The 12,380-nt window shown below is 33.6% G+C and overlaps 1 protein-coding gene across 1 annotated transcript; it reads right to left on the reverse strand.

The window, feature by feature from the left end:
- Positions 1–10,099: 10,099 nt before the first annotated feature.
- On the reverse strand, positions 10,100–11,822 carry LOC112651586 (phosphorylated adapter RNA export protein-like). The gene is given in 2 exon segments (XM_035715424.2): positions 10,100–11,309; positions 11,312–11,822. Coding segments are annotated over 2 exon segments (1,170 nt in total). The 5' UTR covers positions 11,811–11,822; the 3' UTR covers positions 10,100–10,638.
- Between the last annotated feature and the right edge of the window lie 558 nt (positions 11,823–12,380).

Consider the following 12,380-nt stretch of genomic DNA (forward strand, 5'->3'; position numbering starts at 1 on the left):
TTCAAATGCTAATCTCTTTTTGGAAGCACCTTCACAAAATAATATTCAACCAGATATGTGGGCATCCTGTGACCCAGTCAAGTTGACATATAAAATTGACTATCATAGTATTCTTTTACATTCAAAAAGCAAAGTAAAATTAAGTACATGCAAGTAATCATACCTTGCTTCCTGTCAGTTTTTACATTAAGTAAGACCCAAAGCATTAAAAATAAGATATAATCATAATGGCAAAGTGGCTTTCTTTAAATCCCATCAGGGCATGAGAACCCATATCATGTAAATAATGACAATTGTGCATTATATGAGTATGCTTCCATGCTGTTCTCCACATGTTTAATCAGAAGAGAAATCATAATGACATGAGTTCACATAATCATTAGTATTTCATAAAGAAAATACACAAAGTAACAGAAAAGGAAAGAAAGCAGGAAAAAATCACTCCTGCATTAGTACTCCATGAAATCCATTTATGTTGATGCAGTTGAAATGTTAAGATCAAACTCCCATCCTTCCAGAGAAACAGATATCATCAGCTTGAAATTTTAAAAAGTCCCTTAAGATAAATTAATATAATCAATGATATATTCTGAATGTAGTACTTATTTCCCTATGGTATTTATAATTACTTCTCCTCTGGATATTCTGCTAACTTTTTAAGCCTTAATTGGCTAAACATGTTTGTGAAGTGCCTTATTATCAAACTCATTATTATTGTTGTCAAAGATGTGCCAAGCATTGTCCTAATTGCTATGTCAATCTCAATTTATATATACTTTTACATCTATATATACATTCACTGAAAGAAAAGGCAGATACTGTTATCTTCATTTAGAATTCTAAGGCCTCATCACTCAAAAGCCTTAGAGCCTTTCACCCTAACAGAGTTATTCACTTTCATAAGAATGTATATATTATGAATTATGGATAAATTTGTATTTTTTCATTGACATAGTTTCAGAGATTACAAATTTTTGTTTCTAAATAATTTTCTATTTATAGCATCTAATATCTCAAACATAATTTCCTTCTTATACTGACCCCTTTACATAAACTAATCATTGTTTTGTCACTTAATTAGGAAAATATTGAAGTAACCCAGATAATTCAATTTACCAGAAAATTCGCTGAATTTTTTGTTAGCTGGGAGTTTTAGAAGTCAAAGTACTAAAACAGAAAAATAATTTTAATTTTAAAATTTTTGATAAAATTTCCAATAAGTGTAATAGTAAGTTGCAATTTTACATTACAATAGTAAGGTGAATTATTACATCAACCATAGTTACCATCTATGGTTTACTATGTCTAATTACTGTATTCACATATGTTATACATTATGCATATATAATTTGTATATATATGCATATATAAAATTTCATATATTCATTATATATAAATAATATACATAATAAATATACATATAGTATGCATACATTATGTAATATACATATACATATGTATAATAAACATAATATAAAATGTATATATACATAATAACATACATACCTTAATATCTTCTCAACCATCTATGAGGTAGACATCCTTTTTCAATTTATAGATGAGAGAATGAAAGAACTTAGGCTTATAAATGTTATATAATATGTCCAAGATTATAGAAGTAATGAGCAAGTGGGTATTTGAAGCTGGATAAGACTGATTCAAAATTAGATACCTTCCTTACATATCACGCTACACTGTACTTTTGGTCCATGAAAAATATCTCTATTAATTAAAGGCCATATTCCTATCACAAAAAGTTATAGCCTAACAATGCTGTAATAAACATTTTCTTCAAAATTTAAGGATTTGATGGTGTCTCATTCTCAACAAATTTAAAGATTAGTCCCTATCTAACACATAGTTGTTTCTTTTGGATTGTTGTTGTTTGCCTTTGCTTTAAATTCTAAAAGAGAGAAAAAATAATTCTAACAGATTTTCATCTCTTCACTCAATAGGCAATTATTTAGGATTTATTACTTTCTTACCTAGACCCAAATCATTCAATGATGAACATTATGTACAAGTTCCCAGCCTCATAGAATTTATCATCTGAAGACAAACTATAAATATATTACAGTAGTATTTTCTTGTGTTGTGTCTTAATTTCCAAAAATGTGAATGTTGATAAAAAATGAATTTAATATTTCTACAAATTTAACTGTGTTAATCAGAAATTTACTGAGTTTGTCAGAGTCCACCTATTCATCAAAAATAAATTCTTTGGGATCCCTGGGTGACTCAGTGGTTTAGCGCCTGCCTGCTTCTCCCTCTACCTGTGTCTCTGCCTCTCTCTCTCTCTCTCTCTGTGTGTCTCTCGTGAATAAATAAATAAAATCTTAAAAAAAATTCTTAAATACTTTAACAAGTTCATCCTGATATTCTTAGTAATAGAGTTAGCTAGCAAATAAGCCCCTCTCAAAGTTAACATAAGTCATAGGTGACTGATTTTAAATTCCACTCACAATCATCTTTGCTTATATTATTATTCTTAAAAAGAAAAACCATTTATTAGTTTAGGTATCATATGCCTAATATTCTATTTTTTATAAAGTAAAAAGAATAAAATTTCATTTCTATTAGTTAATTATAATTGATGTTTATGTAGAGGGCATGTTTCTGTCTGCAAGTTTACCCCCAAAATACTCAACTACATTCACTAAAATATTCAGTGAAGTTGATGCTTTTTTCCCCCAGATCTTAGCATGAATGATTTGGCAAACAAATGATTACACACCCATGACTATGTAAAATGCTAAGCTGCTCTGTCAAATTCCTGCTAAATTTATAACCTGGAGCGTTCACGTGATTTTCAGAGAAACTCAACTTCAGTGCTGTATCTTAGGCATTAAAAAGAAGGCTTTGTGGCTTATAAAATGATAGGAGGTAAATTCAAAAATACTTCTTTTAAGGTTTATTTCCACTTTCTTTGATTTTTAGTTACTAAAAAACCATAAAGTTACCTGATCAACAACATAAATATATAGTTAACATTATAGTATGTTTAACCCAGGTGTTAAATAATGAACTTAGCATTGACTGATTTGTAGTCAAGCTAACACGGGTCTCCTGACTTAATGTTGTACCTTTTTGAACCAGGGCTCATGTTGAGTTCAAATTTATTTTCAAAATTGTTGACATACTTTATTTGAAAAGCCATGACAGATAATGAAATAATTTCAAGTTATTCTGAAAATATGTTTTATTTGTAGGTCACTTTTGTTTTAGAAGATAAATGTATTACTTTTAATATCTCAAAATTGGATGATAGATAAGGGACAAACAAAATCAACCTTCAAGAACTATTTGCCTGTTAAAAAAAAAAAAGAACTATTTGCCTTTTTGCTATGTTGATAATAGACATTTCCAACTGCCTTTCTACTCATTCCAAGCATAGTTTCAGAATACAAGGCAGGATAGTACTGGAGGCTATACCAGTTCATCTTGCTGACATAACAGCTGAAACTTCTTTGAACATTTTTAAATAGATGATAGTTCTGAAACATCCTGCATGTTTGTCTTCTTTAATAGAGTCAACCTTTAGCAGGCAAATTTATGGGGAAGCCACAATTTATATTGGTCTTGCATCTTGTAGGTTTTCTCCAGCAAAACCTAGAATCAGGGTCCTAAATTTGGAGATGGTATTAGAAATCTTAAATCTTCATCTCTATGAAGAATCATGTCCTTTGATTTATGTGAGATTCAGTCAAACCACAAAAATGTGTTCTCCTTTTCAACACAAAACAACTCATATTTGTAGATCCATACTTTCTCTCCCTTTAGCATTTGCTTCTCTAAATTGAATGCATTCAGGTTCTTTGAGGTTCCTCATAGAATGTTCATTCTAGAGTTTTCATTCTTTTGGATGCTCTAATCTGAACACATTTGAAACTATTACTATCCTTTTAATTCGAGAGCTCCAAATATCCTGTACATCACTTTCTCAGGAACTATTTAGTAGGCTGTTAGTTAGAAAAAAAGTGAAACTATTATTACACTCAGGGAATTTTTGTCTTCAGCTACTCAAAATATATTTCCAATCACTTCCCACTTCACAAAGAGTCCCATTAAAAATATATATTTTTTTCTGCAAAGCCCCATGTAAATATGCATTTTGTCTGCTCATTTCTTTCCTCTTCCTTCTCTCTCCCCTTTTTTTTTCTCTCTTCTGTCTTTCTCTTCTCTCTCTCCTCTCTTTTTTCTCTCATTTTCTTTTTGCTACTCTTAGAGCTTGCATCCCGGTTTAATGTTTTTGTTTGTTTTTGTTTTTAAATGATGCATACCCTTCTCATAGCTACCCATAATTTCTGACCCTTCTGAGCTGGTGAATATCCTGAAGTTAACTTTCTCCCTCTGTGTCCTTTAGGGAACTCAACTATTTCCACAGGGCCAAGTGTTTATATATATATATATATATATATTTTCCCCAATCACTCTTTTTTCAAGAATGAATGATTAACCTCAATCACTCATTCTTGAAAAACATATATTTTTCCCCAATCACTCTTTTTTCAAGAATGAATGATTAACCTCAATCACTCATTCTTGAAAAACAAGCCCTTCTCCTTGGCATTTCTGTATGACCAAACTCACTCCATGTAATCAGAGGAAACTAGGCAGAGAATCCTGTATTATTCTGAGGTATTCACAAAAAGTTTAATGTTAAATCAATTTCCCATTGTGCAGGCAAGTCAGAACAGTTTTGAATGTTTTCCCGTTCTACATGCCCCCTTAATATTTTATAGATACCCAGATATCTAAAATAGCTCTTGGTGTGTGTGTGTGTGTGTGTGTGTGTGTAACAGATTTTTTTTTTCGTTAGTAGAACTAAGTGGTTTCCAAACAGCAGACTGTGACCCACAAGTGGTGATTACAGCAACTTAATGGATCCTAAACAAATTTTAAATGAAGTAGAAAAGAAATGAAAGAAAATATGTGAGTACAGAATACATACTGCAGGTAAGTACAGATGTATATGTAAGTATGTCTGTGTTGTGATATCAAATGGATTTTAATAGTGTATCACAATGAGAAAAATATTTGAAAGCCACTGATTTTGGTAATTTCTTTGGAACATCCTTACTAATTTTGTTTGTCTCATTTCTATGTTTTTTTGTAGTTCTTTAGGGACCTATATTATCCTCTGTAGTTTCAAAGTTAGACAATTTGGAAATTAAAGAGCAAGATGCTGAAATGATCAGCAAACATCTGGAGACATTCTGTCTGGAATATTCTAAAGTATATGCAATTCCAGAAAATATGGATTCCATAGTCCTCTATTTTCTGATACAAATCTTTTATAAATTTGTTTCACAATGTACTCCTATGAGATAATTATAAGATATCACATTGCTCATTTCTGTATAGAATTGACTTCATAAGAACAATACATTCATCCAAGTTCCCAACTGTTCTACCTTTCTCTCTTCAAACTAACTAGGACCTACCAGAGACCACTACTCTAAGGAGGGACCTATGAAGTAATGGTTTCACTTAAGAATAGCCTTGTATGGTGGCAGATGGTAGCTACACTTATGGTGAGCACAGCATAACATATAAACTTGCAAATCACTATGTTGTATACCTGAAACTAATATAACATTGTGTGTCAACTATACTCAAACAAACAAACAAATGAATGTGTTGCCCTGAGCTGTCTTTACATACTCAGAGGAAGCTCAACACTTCTCCTTCCACGGACACTCCTTCCACGGACAACACTCTAAGAATCTCCATACTCTGGAATGGTTCTTACCTCCTATCCAGAGAGAGGACGAGGTTTTCTTTCACTAATGTCTGAGGCTTGTCTTCTAGATTTTCATTTTTCTGCTGCAGAAATGACCTCTTCTCAAGATATTTGACAATGAAAAACTTCATTGCTTTTAAAAAAACCTCATTCCTGTCAATAGCCATACACAGAATTTTCTGACATTAGCACTTCTATTGGGCTTATTATTTAATCAGACTTAAATAATATTACGTATGGGACATAAAGAGTATAATTTAGGGAGACCAAAACAAGCTAATTTCAGTTTTTAAGCTTGCAAACATTTGAGGGTTTCTTAATCACTGTAGTTCACCCAATGACAGTCCACTAATATAGAATTCATGAGTTCTCTTGAGTAGTTAGCCTGATGTTTTCCTTCTATCAACTGACGAAAATAGGATTTGAGTCCTTTCTCTTTTCTTCTTAATAAATTTGGTCAGGAGTTTATCAATTTTATTAATTATTTCAAAGAACCAGCTCCTGGCTTCATTGATCTGTTCTGCTGTTTTTTGTTTGTTTGTTTGTTTGTTTCTATATCATTTATTTTTGCTCTAATCTTTATTATTTCCCTTCTTCTTTTGGTTCTATGCTTCATTTGTTGTTATTTTTCCAGCCCCTTTAGATGAAAGGTTAGGTTGCATATTTCAGGTTTTTCTTGCTTCTTGAGATACGCAACACATTTCTAACATTAGAGAAGAAAAGAAAAAGGACTCAAATAAATGAAATAATGAATGAGAAAGGAGAAATCATAACTAACACCGTAGAAATAGAAATGCTTATAAGAGAATATTATGAAAAATTATATGCTGACAAACTGTGCAATCTATAAAAAATGGATAAACTACTAGAAACATATAAAATACCAAACTGAAGCAGGGAAAAAAATAGAAAACTTGAACAGACTGATAGCAGATAAATTGAATCAGTAATCAAAAATCTCCCAACGAAAACAGTTCAGGGACAGATGGCTTCCCAGGGGAATTCTACCAAACATTTAAAGAATAGTTAATACCTATTCTTCTCAAATTATTCCAAAAAATAGAAACATAAGGAAAACTTCCAAACTCATTCTACAAGGCCAACATTACCTTGTTTCCAAAACCAAGCAAACACCCTACTAAAAAGAACTACAAGTCAATATCCTTGATGAACATGGATGCAAAAATTCTCAACAAAATACTAGCAAATAAAATCTAGCAGTATATTAAAAGAATAATTCACCATGACCAAGTGGGATTTATTCCTGGGTTGCAAAGGTGGTTCAATATTTGCAAATCAATCAACATGATATGCCATATTAATAAAAAGATAAGAACCATATGATCCTCTCAATAGATGCAGAAGAAGCATTTGACAAAGTATAGTATCTATTCTTGACAAAGAAGGTAGGAACAGAGGGAACATACCTCAATATCATAAAGGACATACACAGAAAACTCCACAGACTACAACATCTTTAATGTGGAAAAACAGAACTTTTCTTCTATGGTCAGGACCAGAAGGCACCCACTGTTATTTAATGTAGTACTGGAAGTCCTAGACTCAGTAATCAGAAACAAGAAGAAATAAAAGGTATCCAAATTGACAAGGAAGAAGTCAAACTTTTACCCTTTATTGATAGTAGCATAACACCCTATGTAAAAACCCCAAAGATTCCACACACACACATGCAAAAATTTCTAAAATTGATACACAAATTCAGTGAAGTTACAGGATACAAAAATCAACATACAGAAATCTGTTGCATTTCTATACACCAATAATGAAGCAGCAGAAAGAGAAATCAAGGAATTAATCCTATTTACAATTACCAAAACCATAAGATACCGAGGAATAAACTTAACCAAAGAGGCAAAAGATTGTATGTTGAAAAATAGACTTATGAAAGAAGTTGAAGAAGACGCAAAGAAATGGAAAAACATTCCATGCTCCATGGCCTGGTTGGGTAAGTGTCCGACTGTTTTTTGTTTTTTTTTTAAGATTTTATTTATTTATTCATGAGAGACACACAGAGAGAAAGAGACACAGAGAGAGGGAGAAGCAGGCTCCCCAAAGGGAGCCTGATGCAGGACTTGATCCCCAAAGTGTCTGACTCTTGGTTTCAGTTCAGGTCATTATCTCAGGGTCATGAGATTGAACCTCATGTCAGGACCTGCACTCAGTAGGGAGTCTGTTTGAAATTCTCTCTCTCCCTCTTCCTCTGCCCTCCACCCCTCACTGTCTCTCTAAAATAAATAAGTCTTTTTAAAAAACTAAACAACAACAACAAAAACATTCCATGCTCATGGATTGGAAGAACAACTGTTGCTAAAATGTCTATACTACCCACAGCAATCTATGCATTTATTGTAATCCCTATGGGAATATCACTAGCATTTTTCGCAGATCTAGAACAAATAATCCTAAAATTTGCATGGAATCACAAAAGACTCCAAATAGTAAAGTGCTTTTGAAAAGGAAAAGGGAAGCTGGAAGCATGCATCACAATTCTGGACTTTGAGTTATATTACAAAGCTGCAGTCATCAACAAGTAAGATACTGGCACAAAAACAGACACATATATCAATGGAACAGAATAGAAACCCCAGAAATGGACATACAACTGTATGGTCAGCTAATCTTTCAATAAAGCAGGAAAGAATATCCAATGGAAAAGAAGTCTTTTCAACAAAGGTGTTGGGAACACTATATAGCAACATTTAGAAGAATGAAACTGGACCACTTTCTTACACCATACACAAAAATAAATTCAAAATGGATGAAAAAGCGAAATGTGAGATAGGAAATAATCAAAATTCTAGAGAACACAGACAGCAACCTCTGGCATCTGCCAAAGCAATTTCTTACTAGACATGTCTCCTTAGGCAAGGGGAGACAAAGACAAAAATGGATTATTGGGACTTCATCAAGATAAAAATCTTCTGAACAGTGAAACAAACAATAAACAAAACTAAAAGATGCATCTGATAAGAGGCTAGTATCCAAAATGTATAAAGAATTTCTCAAACTCAACATCCAAAGAAACAAATAATTCAGTTAGAAAATGGGTAGAAGGGAAATGCAAATCAAAACTACAATGAGACATGTGTTCACACCACTTAGAATGTCTAAAATCATCAACTCAGGAAACAACAGATGTTGGTAAGGGTGTGCAGAAAGGGGAACCCTCCTACACTGTTGATGGGGTGCAAACTAGTGTAGTCACTATGGAAAAGGGTAAGGAGTTTCCTCAAAAAGTTAAAAATAGAACTACCCTATGACCTACCAATTGTACTACTAGGATTTACCCACAGTATACAAAAAATACTAATTTGGAGGGATATATGCACCCCAATGTTTAGAGCAGGATTATCGGGGCACTTGGGTGGTTGAGTGTCTGCCTTTGACTTGGGTTGTAATTCCAAGGCCCTGGGATCAAGTCCCACATCGGGCTCCCCGCAGGGAGCCTGCTTCTCCTTCTGCCTGTGTCTCTGCCTCTCTCTCTTTGTCTCTCATGAATAAAAAAAATCTTAAAAAAAGAACAGAATTATCAAAAATAGCTAAATTATCAAGAGAGCCCAGATATCCATTGAGAAGTGAATGGATAAAGAAGATGTGGAATACATATACAAGAATACTACTCTGTCATAAAAAGAATGAAATCTCACCATTTACAACAACATGGATGCAATTAGAGACTGTTATGCTAAGCAAAATCAGTCAGAGAAAGACAAATACCATATGATCTCATTCATATGTGGAATTTAAGAAACAAAACATATAAGTATATAGGGGAAAAGAGAGAGACAGAGGCAAACCATAATACAGACTCTTAACTATAGAGTTAAACTGAGTAAGGATGGCATTTGTGATGAGCACTGGGTGTTGTATGAAAGTGATGAGTCACTAAATTCTACACCTGAAACTAATATTAACATACACAGCATGTTAACTAACTGGAATTTAAATAAAACTTACTTGAAAGAAAGAAAAGAAATGTATTGCAAGAGAAAGGTAGTCTGATAAAACTTTTTTCTTAGCCTTTTTTATTTCCATCACATAAAATTTGTATTTAGTTGTTCAGGCACATTTATAGGGATTGGCTACTTGACAACATCTTTAAATGATACTGAAGAATATCAAACTTTTAATTTTAAATATTTTTTTTTTTTGGCAGATGTAACATTTTTAATACCCAACTTCCTTAACATAAGGTAAAACAAACAGTCTTAGGCAGGCAACCACTGTCAAGTTTTTAAACATCCATGGTAATTGCACAGGTATGGATCACATTCAACATTTAGTATATGATCGAATAATCAAAAAGAAGTAACAAACAAAGTTAAGAGCCAAAACTTCTTTGAAAAGCTTCCAATGTTAATTTACTTCTGGATAAGTGGTAAGAGCCATCAGTATAAAACTATTTTAATTTTTAGTCTCTGTCCTTAAAACTGCCTAAAAGTTCTTATTAGAACACAGAAAAACTAAATTTGAGCACATCTGTAATCTTAACAACTTATGTGTCTTATTAGGATCTTTTAATGGAATGTTTTGAAACCAATCATAATTCACTTGCGAGGATTAATCAGAAAAAGAGAATAAATTTTTGAATGGCATGTCATAATGACCTAGACAGAAATAATTATCAACTAGTAATAACTAACACATGCACAGACTGAGAAATGAAATTCTCTGCTATATTATAAAGTATTTTGTAAGACATGAGAAATATTTCTATCAATAACATTCATCGCCCCACAAATTCAACTTTAAACAAGACAACAGTTCTTTCTCTCCAGATTTTTATGTTTATCAGTGCAAAGTAAAACAAAGCAATCTCAGTAGAAATGGCTTATTACAAGGTAATTCTAGAAAGGCTTATTCCTCCAAATATACTAAAAGATGTCCAAATCATTAGAATGATCAACTTCAATGGCTTCTTCTGGGTCCAATTTTGTCTCCCCGTGGCCTTCCTGCGGCTCGTCCAGAGAGGCCAGGGCCTCATTCGTATCACTCGCGAAAGTTTCTCGTGATGTATCATCATCTTCTTGAAAATTTAGATTTTTAATAGCTTGTTTCATCTTTTTTCCCAACACTTGTGTTCTCCGCTTTCTAGCAGCCTTTTTATTTTCATACTCCTTTTGATTTTCAATGTAGAAAATGTCCTTAATTTGTTCCTCGCTAATACTAGGAGTATTTTTCAGGAGATTCAGGAAAACTCCACCTGGTGTTCTTCTTCGACTACCATTCATTATAAAAAGGCCACCATTTTGTTCAACTTCAGCAGTTTCCATCAGAAGTTCAATCGCCTTTTTGTTCCCAATTATCCTCACTACTCGTGCTATCAGATCTTTCTTTGGTTCCTGCAACCTGAAAGAAATTTCATCAGCCACTTTCTCTTGCGCATCATCCTCTGTGATCTCATAGCGGCCTTTATAGTTCATTTCTAGTCTGTCCCCTAGTCTGTCTTTGACAGGTCGTTTCCGTTTGAGATGACCTTGCCCATTTTCCTCTTCCTTTGATCCCATTTTTTTGCCACCATGCATATATTCATCCAGCTCTTTGTATGTTCTTGAGATTCCCTCTTAAGTTTCTTAGCAAGCAAATAATTGTAAGTCTCAGATTGTCTGCTTTTGTCAATAGTACCCTCCATTCCCAAGATACCAAGTTCAGTAGCCACTGCATCTTGATTCTGTTCTTGTAGCACAGCACCCCATATATTGTTAACTTTCTTTCCTCCAGGAACAAGAGGTTTCTGGCTGCTCTGGCCAAACTGAAAAGGCTCTGGCTTTGGAGGAGGGTTAAAACATTTCTGTCGCTTGCGCTTCCAAAGGGAGCTATCATCATCTGAATCAGAAAAACTCTCTTCACTTGAATCCACGCTTTTAACAGTTCGATAATGGGATACCGGTACACATGGTGTTGCAGTACCCTGGAAGGGTCTCACGGTGCTGGCCCCACCTAGTGTTTTCGGCACCTGCAGCGGCCGGTCGCTCGGTGCGACCGTCGTGTCGGAGTCCGAGTCGGAAAGCTGCCCATCTTCCATGTCGCCGGCGTCCTGCACCATCTTCCCGCGGCGTGGCGCCAATTTTAAATATTTTTAAACGGTAAAAATGGCCAGGGAATACATCTAAAATGAATTACCTAGGATTTTGGTCTTGATTTTTCACAACCCAGTAAATCAATGAAATAGCTGTTAAGATTTACAAAGAAGTTATGGATCTAATCAACTACAAATTATCTGTGTTGTAAAGAATCAAAGAAATAACATGGGTTAATGGAACCCCCAGGAAATCCAAAAGCCACATTTTAGCCAACAAATTCATGTCAACTGCTAAGAGGTAGCCAGGATGATTGATTCAATATTGATTTCCTTTTCCTTACTCTAAAAATGGTATAGATGTTTGAGAATATATAGAAGGAAAAAATCCAAAAAGACCTTTCATGACAATATGCATGTATATATACACACATGCACTTGATACACACATTTTTGTGGGAGTACGTTCTTGTACTTTAAATTGGCTATCGTATATAAATAAGTACACTCTCAGCATGAAAGTTTGGCAATGGTATTAAAATTTTAGCATGTTTCACACTTTCTTTCAACCAGTAAATCTATATCTAGAGTATATGT

Source organism: Canis lupus, chromosome 4 (genome assembly GCF_003254725.2).
Source record: "Canis lupus dingo isolate Sandy chromosome 4, ASM325472v2, whole genome shotgun sequence".
Taxonomy (NCBI): Eukaryota; Metazoa; Chordata; class Mammalia; order Carnivora; family Canidae; genus Canis; species Canis lupus.